The following is a 16,975-nucleotide window of genomic DNA, read 5'->3' on the forward strand; positions in this document are numbered from 1 at the left end:
GACAGGTTAGAGCTATGCAATTGACATAATTACGGACTCACATGAGAATAAAGAAGGCATCCCAATTGACGCAAATCATAAAAACTCGACGTTTCAGAGCAACCTATACTGTGTGGCCACAGTTTAGGCTGCACTGTGGTCTACCATAGCTGCATGTAATGAAAAGCGCGTTCGTAAATTCCCTCTGGTTATCTACTCGGATTTCAGAGCGTTCTCGTCTGTGTGCCAGACCGCAAAATAACTGATGAATTTACGAACGCTCAACACCTGTTGAATATGACCCGCGTCAGTAAACGTCGGCAAAAAGAAGCGTAATTACATTTTTGCCAGCAGCACAGTTACAGTCACGCTCTGGGTAATATGAAAACAGTCTAACCAGCTCCTCTAGGGCGAGAAAATTGTCAGTGAGGTGTTCTCGTATTGGTGTCTGGCAAGCTATCCACCGTTAGCTGGAGCAACGAACCGCCCTTGGGTTCTCCTCTTTCCACTGGGATTCTCTGCCTCTAACCCTATTACAGGGGCTGAGTCACTGGCTTACTGGGGTTCTCTCATACCGTCCCTGGGAGGGGTGCGTCACCTGAGTGGGTGGGGTTATATCCTTCCTGTTTGGCCCTGTCCGGGGGTGTCCTCGGATGGGGCCACAGTGTCTCCTGGCCCCTCCTGTCTCAGCCTCCAGTATTTATGCTGCAGTAGTTTATGTGTCGGGGGGCTAGGGTCAGTTTGTTATATCTGGAGTACTTCTCCTGTCCTATTCGGTGTCCTGTGTGAATTTAAGTGTGCTCTCTCTAATTCTCTCTTTCTCTCTTTCTTTCTCTCTCTCGGAGGACCTGAGCCCTAGGACCATGCCTCAGGACTACCTGACATGATGACTCCTTGCTGTCCCCAGTCCACCTGGCTGTGCTGCTGGTCCAGTTTCAACTGTTCTACCTTATTATTATTGGACCATGCTGGTCATTTATGAACATTTGAACATCTTGGCCATGTTCTGTTATAATCTCCACCCGGCACAGCCAGAAGAGGACTGGCCACCCCACATAGCCTGGTTCCTCTCTAGGTTTCTTCCTAGGTTTTGGCCTTTCTAGGGAGTTTTTCCTAGCCACCGTGTTTCTACACCTGCATTGCTTGCTGTTTGGGGTTTAGGCTGGATTTCTGTACAGCACTTTGAGATATCAGCTGATGTACGAAGGGCTATATAAATCAATTTGATTTGATTTGATTTAGCTTGGGCGCTTGACTGCCATTGTGAGGTCAGAACGCTCGGACCAACCTTACTCCCTGGCCAGGGCGTCCAGTGTGCACTCTGAACGCTCCGAGAACGAAACGCTCTGAATTTACGAGTGGACCATCTGACAACGCTCCGAATTTACGAACGCCCAGAGCACACTCTGAGCATTCTCTGGCACTCCAGAGTGAATTTACAAACGCCCAGAGCACACTCTGAGCATTCTCTGGCACTCCAGAGTGAATTTACGAACGCACCCATATTCAATTGTAACGTGTGTATGCACTAGACAGGTATTCAAGACACGGGTAGACCTCATGATAGCATTTACATTTTAGTCATTTAGCTGACGCTCTTATCCAGAGCGACTTACAGTTTGTGCATTCATCTTAAAATAGCAAGTTGGGACAACCACATATCACAGGCATAGAAAGTAAATTTTTCCTCAATAAAGTTGCTAACAGTAGAGTCAGTAGAGCTAGAAAGGGGCAAGTGCAACTGCTGGTTCAGGGTGGGGGGGTTGAGGTAAGGAGGCAGATTATTTAAGATACTGTTCGAAAAGGTAGGATTTCAGTTGTTTTCGGAAGATGGGCAGGAACTCTGTTATCCTAGCTTCATGGGGAAGCTGGTTCCACGCACTGTAGGGTACCTGTCCGGCTAAAAAAAGATTGATGGTAAATCGGAAATTAGTCTTGTGACAACACAGCCCCCTGTGTCTTTGAGTTGGCAGAACAAGTTGTTTGTCTTTTGTAACTGAAATTACAGAAATCACAATGAATCGAATTAGCCTCAGGGAATGTGCAAACATTCAGCACCATGGACAGCGCTGTGATGTCCATAAACTGACTGGTCACTGGTTTCAGAACCACAGCTGCTGAACAGTGCTGAGCTCTGGCAGCTCATATAATGAGAAGATTCATTCAATGCACCTGTTGTGGGGCTGCAGTGGATAGCTTCCATCTTACTGGCTCCTGACCCATTCTGCTATTTTGTGTTTTTTTTAAAGCTGATCTTAACTTTTTTTGTGCAGAATATTTCTGCCAGCATTTCCTATGAGCGAAAACAGCTTCTGGACATCAGAACAGCGATCACTAACCTCGATTTGGATGAAGATTTCTACTTCAACGAGTTGTCAGCTGTGGATGGACTGGTCATTCTGAACCAGGCCCTATTCCCCGGGACTCGAAAGAGGAAGTGACAGCGCAAGAGAGGCAAACAAGTGGGCTCCCTGATGAGACTACGTCGGAGAGTAAATAAACCGCCTCTACCCTCTGTTCTACTGGCAAACGTACAATCATTAGAGAACAAAATGGACAAGGTCCGACTGTATTATCAAAGGGAACTGAAGAATAATAATCCAGACACTTACAAGAAATCCCGCTACGACCTCCGACGAGCCCATCAAACTCCCCAGTAAAAGGACTAGTAACCGGAAGGTTGTGAGTTCAAACCCCTGAGCTGACAAGGCACGAATCTGTCGTTCTGCCCCTGAACAGGCAGTTAACCCACTGTTCCCAGGCCGTCATTGAAAATAAGAATGTGTTCTTAACTGACTTGCCTGGTTAAATAAAGGTTTAATTTTTTTTTTTTTTTTTTTAAAGGCACATGACAGCCCTCTAGTAGTTTGCCAAAAGGCACCTAAAAGACACTCAGATCATGAAAAACAAGATGCTCTGGTCTGATGAAACCAAGATTGAACAATTTGGACTGAATGCCAAGTGTCACGTCTGGAGGAAACCTGGCACCATCCCTACGGTGAATCATGGTGGTGGCAGCATCATGCTATGGGAAAGTTTTTCAGCGACAGGGACTGGAAGACTAGTCAGGATTGAGGGAAAGATGAACGGGGTAAAGTACAAAGAGATCCTTGATGAAAACCTGCTCCAGAGTGCTCAGGACCTCAGACTGGGGCAAAGGTACACCTTCCAACAGGACAACGACCCTAAGCACACAGCCAAGACATCTTAGAAGTGGTTTCGGGAAGAGTCTCTGAATGTCCTTGAGTGGCCCAGCCAGAGCCCGGACTTGAACCCAGTTGAACATCTCTGGAGAGACCTGAAAATAGCTGTGCAGCGACACTTCCCATCCAACCTGACAGAGCTTGAGACGATCTGCAGAGAAGAATGGGAGACATTCCCCAAATACAGGTGTGCCGAGCTTGTAGTGTCATATCCAAGACTCGAGGCTGTAATCACTGCCAAGGGTGCTTAAAGAAAGTACTGAGTAAAGGGTCTGAATAAGCATGTAAATGTAATTTTTCCGGTTTTAATTTTTAAAACATTTGCTAAAATTTTCCAAAAACTGTTTTTGCTTTGTCATTATGGGGTATTGTGTGTAGATTGATGAGGGGGGGAAACGATTTAATCTAATTTAGAATAAGGCTGTAAGGTGACATAATGTGGAAAAAGTCAAAGGGTCTGAATACTTCCCGAATGCACTGTACATGTTTTAAACAGAACACCGTAGTCCCTGTGCCCGCCCATGGTCATGGCTGACACCAACAGCATCATCCCAGGCACCCTGGACCCACTCAAAGTCGCATACTGCCCCAACAGATCCACAGATGACGCAATCTCTATTGCACTCCACACAGCCCTCTCCCACTTGGACAAGAGGAACACCTACTGTATGTGAGAATGCTGTTATTTGACTATAGCTCAGCGTTCAACCCCGTAGTGCCCTCCAAGCTCATCACTAAGCTCAGGACCCTGGGACTGAACACCTCCCTCTGCAACTGGATCCTGGACTTCCTGATGGACCGCCCCCAGGTAGTTACGTTAGACAACAACACGCTGACCCAACACAGGGGCCCTCAGGGGTGCTTGCTTGGTCCCCTCCTGTATTCCCTGTTTACACACGACTGTGTGGCAGCTCACAACTCCCATCCCATCATTAAGTTTGCTGACAACACAGCAGCGGTTGGCCTGATCACCAATGACAATGAGACAGCCTATAGGGAGGAGGTCATTGACCTGGCAGTGTGCTGCCTGGACAACAACCTCTCCCTCAACGTCAGCAAGACAAAGGAGCTGATCGTGGACTACAGGAAATGGAGGGCCGAACACGTCCACATCGACGGAGCTGTAGTGGAGCGGGTCGAGAGCTTCAAGTTCCTCTGTGTCCACATAACTAAGGAATTATCATGGTCCACACACATCAACACAGTCGTGAAGAGGGCACGACAATGCCTCTTCCTACTCAGGAGGCTGAAAAAATTATAAGGATCTGAGGGCCCATACCTAAAGTTATACAGCTGCACCATTGAGAGCATCTTGACTGGCTGCATCACCGCTTGGTATGGCAACTGCTTGGTATCCACCCGCAAGGTAATACAGAGGGTAGTGCGTACGGCCCAGTACATCACTGGGGCCGAGCTCCCTGCCATACAGGACCTCGATACCGGGTGGTGTCAGAGGAAGGCCCTGACAATTGTCAAAGACTCCAGCCATCCAAGTCAGACTGTTCTCTCTGCTACTGCACGGCAAGCGGTACCGGTGCATCAAGTCTGGAACCAACAGGACCCTGAACAGCGTCTATCCCCAAGCCATAAGACTGCTAAATAGTTAGTCCGGATAGCTTTTAGTTAACTATTTAACTATCTGCATTGACCCTTTTTGCACTTACTATTTTGACTCATCATATACGCTGCTGCTACTGTATATTATCTTTCATGTTGCCTAGTCACTTTATCCCTACCTATATGTACATATCTACCTCAATTACTTTGTACCGCTGCACATGGATTCTGTACTGGTACCCCGTGTATATAGCCAAGTTATCATTACTCACTGTGTATTTATTCTCTTTTTTTCTCCCTGCATTGTTGGGAAGGGCCCTTTGTTGTTTATGAAGCATGTGAAACATAACATTCGATTTGATTTGTGGCTGTAAGAAAGTCTTCTTCTGTTAGACTGATGTTTTTGGGATTGTTCAAGTCCCCATTTCCCCTGATAGGCATACTGCTCCCAGATTCTTTGGTATAAAAGCTACAAAGTTGTTGAGGCAGAACAGTTTGCCCCTGGCCATGCACACACACACATACACACACACACAAGCCATTTTGACTTGTCATCTGATTATTTGAAAATATTGGATAAATAACATCTTCCACAAAAAGCAATGACACAATGTTTTACCCCGGGAGCTTCACTGATATAACCATAATTAATACCGTGCAGACCTATGCGTCTCAGGCCGCACCCCATCAGCAAGTGCATCGAATATAAAATCATGGCGTGCGCGTGTTGTTGGGAAATCCCGGCTCTGCCTCCACCTGATGGCAGCATCAGGCAGCCCCGTGAAACATTAGCGTGGGAGGTCCCTTCATTGCCAATGTCGGGGTGGTGCAGCGTGCAGTGAGGATCTCCTGAGCAGAGCCCCCCCACCACACACACCCTATCTCGCTCTCTCACTCTCACTACCGCCCCCTCCCAATTCGTTCCCTCCATCCTCCCCCACTCGACTGCTTAGCACAGCCTCCTCAGCAGCATCCACCTTAACTGTGTAGCAGTAGTCATCCCCAGACCCCAGCGCAGGCAGTGATAAACTGAGGGACGCATCCAAGTGATGCCACTGCACCAACCGCATCTCGCAACCGCGAAAACACACCGAGAATAAAACAGTCACTTCTACAAGGAGGAATACACACGCATTTGCCTCGAGACCGCACCTGCCCATGAAGATGTCTAACGCAGACATAGTCTTAAATGCCACCGATCGGGTAGTAAAAAGTGAGTGCATTTTCATTATTTAATTTTTTAAATTTTATATAGGCTACAAAGGTATATGATATCAATTATTTACTGTATACGATCTCGTAGGCTACAGAGTTGGGTGTTGCGTCCTGTGGATGTCCGATGTGTTAAATGATATAAAGAATGTTCTTTGCTCTAGACCTGTGATGTTGATAAACAGTGAAAGGCAGTGACTTGGTTTATGGCTATAGGCCTACTGTCTGTGTGGGGGATGGGATATTTTCTTAATAATCGTGTTCCGAGCAATATATTTTTCACTGTCCCAATGTGATTGAATTTAGTCACGGACAGGCAGAAGAGGAGACTAAATGAGGCAGAGTTGCCGATGAAGTCTTTGCGGTTAAGGCAGTGATGCAGCAGGATTTCGCTGGCGCTGTGATAAAGGGCGCTTGGCGAATACCTGGATCTGCTCATTGGGGGGAAGGGGTGGGTTGCAATCTATATTGGCATTTATGTAACCGTTTTCACTGTCAATGAGTAAACCATAGGCTGGCTATAGTGTTGCTTGGATCTTGAGTTTGAAACCACGCACTCATTTCGATTAGGCCTATATTCATATTTGTTTGGCACGCGTGCCAATACCGTCTGTCATTAACAGACTATTAGTCGAGATTTCATAAAAATATAGCCTACCACCAGTACATGTTATTACAGTGTAACTATGTGTTATTACAATGAACTACAATACTTGTTACAGTGTAATTACATATTTAATTAGGCTAAACTGTAATGAGGATCCCTTAAAATTGAAGTGTTACCAAAATATAATATAATGTAGGCCTGTAGTAGTTTCTTTCAATAGGTCCAATGTCTCTACAAAAACCTTTTCTTCCGTCAAAGGTGTTGTGGTCTGCAATGAAATGAATGGAGGCTGTGCCACAAGTACATGAGTGTTGACTGAGCTTCAGGAATACATAACTGTCTTTGCAGTCTCATTCATGTTAAATGGCGTTTCATTATAAATGTTACCGCTTTCCAATATTGGAGTTGTTTATTTCTGATGCATTTTATTTACTATTCGAGTCCCAATTGCACACCAAACGCTATTGCAGTTGTCGGCAATCGCAGACGAGGTTTAATTCAATGTAAACCCGAGTTCGACGCTGCACCTATCCAGGCTCGGACAGCAGCGCTGTGATATAAGATGCATTGTTCAAAAAATAATAATACTTTAGCACCTAATTGAAAATAGTCCGGCAGGTTAACTCCTCGGTTTATCATAATGTGACCGGGTAGGAGCCATATATTTGGTCCGTGTTTCATAGGGGACTGTAATTAATGCAAAACACGTCAAAAGTATAAAAATATCACTGCCTGATATACCTACCAAGACCTTGACGACTGTCACATACACGCTTGATAGGCCTACAACACTGGGATAATGGCCAGTCTTGGATGTTGCCTCGGTTTGCTCTCCTCATGCAGGATTGGTAGTATTTTGATATGTTCCAGAACTAGCGGGCTCTTCAAAGCGTCTACAGTCGTATTTAGTATTTGATTAGGATCCACATTAATAGCTTTCAATAGCCGCTACTCTTCCTGGGGTCCAAACAGGAACAAAATGACATCTCAACAACAACAAAAAACTGTCTACATCATTAATAAAACAATACATCACACAAGACATTGTGCACTATACATATTTTGCCTGCTCCACCATTATGAATGTACAATATAAAATGGCCAACTATGATGGGCAACATGATCTAATGATGATGGAACTATCCCCACCCACACCTCCAATACAAGACACATCAAATGTAGCCTTTGATCATTTTTCACATACTGTAGCAGGCTCAGGCCTAGTTCTATACCGTTTAATTTTGCTTACAGGTACAGTATATGAAAATCAATGGCCCATAAGACTGGTACAGGATACATTTACTTATGGGGTGAATATTCATAGGCTATGTCTTCTCGTAATGTATTCTTGCATATTATCTCACGTATTGTTGCTAAGTAACCATTTACCTTTAATATATCAATCCTAATTTATTTGTTATTTATAGTCATTCTGAGGCTTTGCCAATGGGGGAATTGAATAAACTCTTTAGAAGCATAGCATATTTAAGACATAATGAATGAGCAAATGAATGTGCTACAGGATAGTAAAGACTCTATTCACTCCACATCGCGGAAGTTCAGCTTTACAGTGTGATTGTAATCTAAAGCCAATGTTCTCTCATTAGCGGAGACTGCGTTTTAAGGTAAACGCTGTGTTTACACCTCGATCGGAAATCATCTTTACATTTCCATCTCATAATCTGTAATGCTTCAGTGACACAGATTTAATAGAGCCCTGAGTTAGCAGACATTGCAAATATGGATCCCTTATTTCTCAATTCCATTCTGATGGCATAGCTACATATTTCCGAACAGGTGACAGTACAGAGACAGCTTTACGTGTGGCTTTGTTTGCATCCCAAAGCGGGAGTGTTTGCAGAGAGGAGGAGGAGGGGTTAACAGTGGAATGGGTTCACTCAAAGTTGACTGTAGTTGTTTGTAATACAGAACACTATTATCTCAAAGGAACATCCCATCTGCTGTGGGCCAGTCTCATCATAAGGGAAGAGGGATTCGATGGATGAACCACGACGACTGTGTGTTTAATTTGAAGGGATTTCTACATAGAGAATCTATTCATGGCCACAGCAAGATCAATGGGAGGAGGAGGCTGTACCGTCTCTGGTGGGACTGGTAAATGCACTATCGCGTTGCACTAGAAATTGATTAATCAATTGCAGCAATTCCTTCATGCTGCTCACACAAACATCTCGTTTGAGGTGGCTGAAGATTGCTGCATTGTGGCACTACTTAGTACTTGCTCAGAGATCCCAGTACCTTATACAGCTGTGGCAAATATGTAAAGGGTGCCATCACAAACGTGTCCGTCTAACCATATACCCTGGCAGCTGGAGGGCGGGGCGCTGCTATGTGCCTACTGTACTTTGATCTGTATTGTTGTGTTCTACAGGGCTCATCTGAAAAAGACACCATCCTCTCATCTTTGACCCCTTGTCAAGATAAAGGTTAAATAAATAAAAACATTTGGATATTTACACTGGTCATTCTTCTGGGTTTGTAGTGCATCAGTATTGGCTTCTCTATACCAACATACAATAGATTGTTAAAATAATCCAGATCAAAGCTGTGAGAGGGATGCCACTGTGGCAGGTGCTTGTGCTCCTATTTCTCATGGAGTTAGACTGTAACAGTGTGGATGCATGGCACACACAATGGGGACCTGCTGGAGCAGCAGTGGTGGCAAAGTGGCTCCTCCACATCACAATAGGATTCTGCTCAACTCCTAAACCTCTTTCATTCCTGCTGAGAAACTGCTCAGAAATAGGGTTGGACCCCTCCCAGTTGATGTATAATTGACTAATTGTATCGTGTACAAAGATAGCTACATCAATAAATAACTGCATATCCAATCCCAGTGATGTTGCAAGCGGAAATTGCATCATCAGATCCAATTTAACACACTACTTTCCTGCAGCACAGCTCAGCACATAGCTACACATACTGCCCTGTAAATGACTCATCTGTTTGTAAGTGTTTGTTTTCCTGTTTGATGTTACTCAGCGCTTATTTTTGCAATGTCACACTTACTTGTATGTTCTCTTACAGAATGAGGTGATAAGATATTAACCTTTTCACGCTTCACAGATGTCATCACACAATTTTCCTCCCCTACTCAGCAATAGATTCTGTTATATTTCCACTTGCTACACTCTTAGAAAAAAAGTTTCCAAAAGGGTTCTTCAGTTGACCCCATAAGATAACCCTTTTTGGGTCCAGGTAGAACCCCTTTTGACTCCAGGTAGAACCCTCTGTGGAAAGGGTTCTACCTGGAACCCAAAAGGGTTCTATCTTTAACCAAAAAAGGTTCTTCAAAGGGTTCTCCTATCGGGAGACAGTCGAAGAACCCTTTTAGGTTCTAGATAGCACATTTTTTTCCAAGAGTGTACAATTCCAAGACAAGTATGGTCTCAGAATTGTAGTGTGTCTTGACCTCACTGATTGGCCCACACAGGAAATGGAACGGAGGGGGAAGATGGTTCTTTGAAAAAGCTGTCCTAGGGGCTGTTCCTCTCCGGCACACAGCTGGACCACTGTAGCTACTCTGTGTTGGAAGGTGGGATCATGTGATTTGGAGTCTTGGTAGAGGAATGCTGATGTTAGTGATGTCTAGGAGTAGGGTTGTTGTGACCATGCAGGCAAGGGACTGGTTATTGGAGGAGACAGTGTCAGCCACTTGGCCTGGTCCCATGTCTGGGCCTCTCTGGGGAATGTGAACAGGCTCCAAGAGGCCTACTTTCTCTTAGAGTGATTCTAGGACATTATCTGTGTTAGTTCTGGTGGGGCTTGGTGAATCACTGTGGATCCTGTGGATCAAATGCCTTTTGTCTGACAGAGGGGACCCTCACAATACCAGATTTATTTTCAGAACAAAACCGAGACAATCATGGAAAGGGCTAACCGATCAGTAAAGGCACTGGTGGATTTAGAGAGTCAGTCAGTCAGCACACGGCGAATCTCTCTTCTGAAATATGAATATGAAATAGAGCTCTGTTTTTGTCTCCCAAAGATAATGCTGGAGAGAGATAATGCTGGAATGGTGACCATCCTTTGTACCTCCATATTTACAGTAAACATTCAGCCGTTTCTGATCCATTTCTCGACAGCCACAATTAGATTTCTGACATTCACTGTGAAATGCAGCCTCATTGTGTGGTTGTGTTCTCACTGGTTGTGAAAGTAGTGGATAGGTGTCTGTTGACGGAAAGGTGTCACTCTTTGTTTATATTTTGCTGTAGAAGTGTTGCTGTAGATATGTTTGTTGACGGGTCCTATATTCATTGTGTGTAACTATATTAGAGGGTGTGTGTTTGGATATGTTTGGGATCGGAGGTGTGTAGGTCTGTTTTTATTGTGTGTTTATTTTTGAAAATAAGTTACACAGTGGCTCATTGGCCAGACACCGTAGAGTCCACCCCCTGAGATCAAATCAAAATCAAATTTATTGGTCACATACATGTGTTTAGCAGATGTTATTGCGGGTGTAGCGAAATGCTTGTGCTTCTAGCTCCGACAGTGTAGTAATATCTAACAATTAATATCTAACAGTTTCATAACATATACCCAAAATACACATACATCTAAGTAAGGAATGAATTATATATATATATATATATATATATATATATATATATATATATATATATACATGTATGTCAGAGTGACATTGGACTAAGACACCGTGGCATAGTATAGAATAAAGTATATACATATGAAATGGGTGATGCAATATGTAAACACAATTTAAAAGTGACTAAGATACCGTAGAATAGTGTGGAGTGCAGTTTATACATATGAGATGAGTAAATGCTAGATACGGAACATTATTAAAGTGGCTAGAGATCCATTTCTAAAAGTGACCAGTGATTCCTCATCTATGTCTATAGGCAGCCGCCTCTGATGTGTTAGTGATCACTGTTTAGCAGTCAGATGACCTTGAGATAGAAGCTGTTTTTCAGTCTCTCGGTCCCAGCTTTGATGCATCTGTACTGACCTCGCCTTCTGGATGATAGCGGGGTGACCAGGCAGTGGTTGATGTCCTCTGATATTTTTGGCCTTCCTATGGCACCGGGTGCTGTAGGTGTCCAGGACAGCGGGAGGTTTGCCCCCGGTAATGTGTTCGGCAGACCGCACCACCCTCTGGAGAGCTTTGCGGTTGTGGGCGGTGCAGTTGCCGTACCAGGCTGTGACACAGCCCGACAGGATGCTCTCGATTGTACATCTGTAAAAGTTTGTGAGGGTTTTAGGTGTTAAGCCAAATTTCTTTAGCCTCCTGAGGTTGAAGAGGTGCCGTTGCGCCTTCTTCACCACTCTGTCTCATTGGCCAGAGATCGTAGAGCCCACCTCCCTAAGATGTGTGTGAGTAGACGTGGTGGATCTTGATGGTGTGATAGCCTTCAGAGGAAGAGAGGGGGCAAGCTGGGTTCAGGGTATCTGCATGCATGATATGTACAGGCTTTATTTAGCAGTGTGGGTGAATTATTTAAGCATTGGTTTTTCAGCAGTGTTTTACTGCACACAGGCCACTTACATAATGAAACTTCCCTGAGGTCTAGTGATGAGAGGGTGTAGAGGAGGAGGGAGACAGAGAGATGGAGAGGCAGAGGAACTGAAGGGAGGGATAGAGACAGAAGGGAAGAAAAGAGGAACGATTGGAAGAGCACTGATATAGGAAAGGAGGGAGAAGGAAAGAGGATATAGGAAAGGAGGGAGAAGGAAGGAGGATATAGGAAAGGAGGGAGAAAGAAGGAGGATATAGCTTAGAAGGGAGAAGGAAGGAGATAAAGGAAATGGAGACAGAGAAAAGGAAAATAAGAGATGTATTAAAGAGAAAGCAACCATCATACTACCCCCCCCACACACACACAGCCTCACCCTCTACCCTCATACTACCTTCCCCCACACACACAGCCTCACCCTCTACCCTCATTCTACCTCCCCCACATACACACAGCCTCTCCCTCTACCCTCATACTACACAGCCCCCCACATGCACACTGCCTCACCCTCCACCCTCATACTCATACCCCCCACACACGGCCTTATTTCCTACCCTCATGCCCCCCAGGTAGTAGACAATGGACATGATCGGACAGCTCAGAGCTTCTGCTCTTTTCTGTCCATAAAAAACAAATGGATTGGTGGAAGAGGCAGGGCAGGAGCAAGGAGTGGTCAAGCAAGGCATCCCCCGAGGTGAAATACCCTAAGGTTTTCATCAGAACAAGCGTAGATTAGTTTCACCTTTTTTCTTTTCCCGACATGAGTTTGTTGTGTTTAAAAAAAAGATTGATTAAAATTATAGCTCACGACTGTGTGGGGGGAGAGGGGTGGGGACACCAAGGAGTGCATTCACATAAATCTACACACTTTCATACAAACACCATTTTTTGTATTTTGTCATTTTATTTTTTTATCCCCCCAGCCTAAACAACCTCCCCCCCTCCCCTTATACTATCTGCCCCCACCCTACACACAGCCTCAGCCCCTACCCTCATCCTACCCCCGCACCCCCCAACACACAGCCTCAGCCCTACCCTCATCCTACCTTCCCCCAACACAAACAGCCTCAGCCCCTACCCTCATACTACCTTCCCCCACCACCCTACAAACAACCTCAGCCCCTACCCTCATACTACCCTCCCCCACCCCCCACCCCGAATAATGAGTTCTGTTCTGTCATTTTGTGAATATTCAAATGAATGCTCTACGCATAATTTAAGAGCCATGTGCATGTGACCTGTTATGGTTGTGGGCCATCATCAGTAATGTAGACTGGTCAACACACACTGCCTAGTGCCTGGCCTGTCCTGGCTTCTCTGTTCAGATCCCTGCTTCCTCATTGGCTCCTTCTCCTCCCAGTCTCTAGCATATTGCAGTTTCATGCATGGGCTGATCTGAAGGCTGCAAGCTGCCATTCGGCCAGGCAGACTATGCAAGCAGGCAGGAAGGATGCACTCACTTTAGGGGCCCTGCGCATTTGATGCTTTGCACAGGAAAGAAATGGGGTCAGTGTAGGTCCAATCGGTGAACACACACATTTAGCCATTTGAAACATGTGCATCTCAGCCTGTTGAGTGCTATGATAACAAACCCTTCAGTTAGCCCAACAGCTACACTATCCCAATTAAATGAAGGAACCAGTTAATCAGGACAATACTAACAGACTGAACAAAATAGATGGAACATCAAAATTGGTATTGTCTGGACAGTTAAAGGTCAGAGTTATTCACAGTGCTCTGGAGATGGTACCACAGCAAAACATCTTGTCACCCAAATGAATATGCAACATTGTTTGCCAAGGTATTTATATTATCTCCGATGTGTGTCTGTTCAGTAAATAAATGCTGGCAGCACTGCATATGGCTTAGGGCATCTGTAGCCAAGTAGTGTGATTCAGCAACTTGGAGTATTAGACATATGGTTCTTTCCCTCAATTGTGTGCAGAGTCCATTAAGGTTTTGAATTCTACTCCTAGTTATTATGCACATTACAAAGTTAGGATGACATAAACCACAAGAGCCATAGTCCTGGACCAACATCCCTCCCTGCTACATTATTGGGTGGTAATGAAGATGTTACAGGCTCAGACAGAGGGGTCAGCAGGTGTGGTAGAGGCAGGACTGAGACAAGATAGAGGTGCAGCTAGCTAACACTGGGCCAGAGACCTGACAGACGCACAGACAGCCAGACCTGAGAGACAGACAGACAGACCTGACACACCTGACAGACCTGACAGACAGACAGACAGACCTGACAGACAGACAGACCTGACAGACACACAGACAGCCAGACCTGAGAGACAGACAGACCTGACACACCTGACAGACCTGACAGACCTGACAGACAGACAGACCTGACAGACAGACAGACAGACAGACAGACAGACAGACAGACAGACAGACAGACAGACAGACAGACAGACAGACAGACAGACAGACAGACAGACAGACAGACAGACAGACCAGACCAGACAGACAGACAGACAGACAGGTGCATCTAGTGGGGGCGTAGTGTGCTGTACATGTAAAAATATTTGACTGGATGTCAGGGCTGGATGGAGAGTATTAATGTACTCCAGTGTCACTGCTGCCATGTGTTCTATAAGTTATAGTTGAAACCTGGAAGTGTTCAACCTACAGTCCTCTCGCTCTGGTAGACATTTCTCCGTCAGTCTACAGCATCGAGAGAAAAGTAGCTAGTGGTGTATTCTGGTGTGTTGTAGTATGGGGATGATTTAGGTACAAGGAACATCCTTCTGCTGTAACAAAGGAAAATGCATATATTACCATGAATTACTGAAGGTTGTTTCTTAGAAGTCTATCTGGTGGTAACGTTAATTAGTGTAGGCTACACAATGATGATAAGATGTTGGAATAACAGAATGGGTCAAAAGCTATATTTGTTTTGTTGGTCTCCAGTGTCCAGACAGCAGGAGCGGTAGAGATACTCTCAATGATCGGCTATGAAAAGCCAACTGACATTTACTCCTGAGGTGCTGACCTGTTGCACCCTCTACAACTACTGTGATTATTATTATTTGACCATGCTGGTCATTTATGAACATTTGAACATCTTGGCCATGTTCTGTTATACCCTGATGAAGACAGCTTGACTGTCGAAACGTTGGTATTACATTTTTGCATCTGAGCTCCTAGAGTGTGCGGCTCTCTTTTATTTTCAAGTTTCTATTCCGCTAGCCAGCACCTCGTCTTAATAGGTGTGCGTTTCTTTTTCTTCTAGATCGTTCTGTTATAATCTCCACCCGGCACAGCCAGAAGAAGACTGACCACCCCTCATAGCCTGGTTCCTCTCTAGGTTTCTTCCTAGGTTTTGGCCTTTCTAGGGAGTTTTTCCTAGCCACTGAGCTTCTACACCTGCATTGCTTGCTGTTTGGGGTTTTAGGCTGGGTTTCTGTACAGCACTTTGAGATATCAGCTGATGTAAGAAGGGCTATGTAAATACATTTGATTTGATTTGATTTGTTGAAATCCTTTTTCAATTTATTGTAATGTCAAATATAAGCTTCCTTCCCTTTCAGTTGAGAATCGCTGTTCTTGGCAGGTGGGTCGCAACCTAAATTTGGGTCGCAGGAGGTTTTGAATGAGTCGCGAGTGTCTGAGTAAAATGTTTTATTATATACAGTACCAGTCAAAAGTTTGGACACACCTACTCATTCCAGGGTTTTTCTTTATTTTTACTATGTTCTACATTTTAGAATAATAGTGAAGACACACCAGGTAGGTGTGTAGAAATGATAATGAACCTATATTTCTTATAATTTAACCTCAGAACAAAAATAGTTCAATCACAGTATTTCCAATATAGAGTTATTAGCAGCGATATTTACTGTATTTGGTTGATTTTGTGGTCTCAAACCAGTGAGCTTAACATTCTTCATCAAGAATATGGGCAAAATGGAATTACTATAATGAAAAAGGTGGGACTGTTCCCTTGTCATATAATTGGTATATTTACTATCAATGCAGTATTAAAAATAGTTTTCCAGATCGCAACTGAGACAACCTGGTTGAATTTGTGTCCCAATGCAAAACCAGTTGAGAACCAGTGGCCTAGAGCATTTTTTGGGGTAACGTGTGCTTCAGATAAGGAGAAAAATAAGGACTATATAGATCTGCATCTATGTGAGCCTCCCATGCAAATCACAGTATACAGCACTGGCTCCACTCCAATAGTCAGCTGCTGTTGCCCGGCAACATGCACCACAGTTCAACTCAGCCTGGGCTCCCAGTCGAAGTGAGCTGTCTCACATCTCACCCCTCTCTCTTTCTCTTTCTGTCCTCTGTCTCTCTGTCTGTTCATCTGTCTGTCTGTGTCTCTCTCTCTTTCTGCCTCTGGCTTTCTCTCTTTAACTCTCAATGTACTAATGTGTTTTCACCAGGCCTCGTGTTCTCTTCCTCATTACTGCCTTCCATGTGATTCAGAGGAGTTGGGTTAAATGCGGAAGACACATTTCAGTCGTAGGCATTCAGTTGTACAACTGACTAGGCATCCCCTTTCCATTTCTCTCTGTCTAAATTCTCCCTATTTTTCTCGGTTTCTTCAAAGGTGTCTTTCTCTTTCTCTTGCTCTCCGTTCTCACCTCTCTCCCTCTTGCCCTCTGTTTCTCCCCGTCTCTAATTAACCTCCAGTATCTTTTAGAAGTTGGAGAGTATCAGAAGGACAGTACGGTCTATTGAGTTAATACATACACAAGTCAATGATGCACACTCACATACTCAAACACACGTATAATATTATACAGAACATGCAGTATCAGTATCTCTAGTCTCTTTATTTGGTCTCTACTATTACAGTTCTATCATTCTGGCTCTTTAGGTCCATTAGAATTGCTGTTCAGTGACGTCTGTTGGTCAGACTGAGTCACAGACGCATCAGACAGACCACTGAGATTGTGACA

General features: G+C 44.5%; 1 protein-coding gene across 2 annotated transcripts in view; it reads left to right on the forward strand.

Annotated features, from left to right (window-relative positions):
- Nucleotides 1-5,659: 5,659 nt before the first annotated feature.
- The window catches only part of ppp3ca (protein phosphatase 3, catalytic subunit, alpha isozyme), an 81,716-nt gene continuing 70,400 nt past the window's right edge, over nt 5,660-16,975 (forward strand). For both annotated transcript variants that reach the window (XM_042311464.1, XM_042311465.1), the window contains exon 1: nt 5,660-5,952. In XM_042311464.1, coding sequence (XP_042167398.1) covers nt 5,898-5,952 — 55 coding nt within the window. In that variant the 5' untranslated portion in view covers nt 5,660-5,897. The remainder of the gene's footprint in view (nt 5,953-16,975) is intronic.

Source organism: Oncorhynchus tshawytscha, linkage group LG33, assembly GCF_018296145.1.
Source record: "Oncorhynchus tshawytscha isolate Ot180627B linkage group LG33, Otsh_v2.0, whole genome shotgun sequence".
Taxonomy (NCBI): Eukaryota; Metazoa; Chordata; class Actinopteri; order Salmoniformes; family Salmonidae; genus Oncorhynchus; species Oncorhynchus tshawytscha.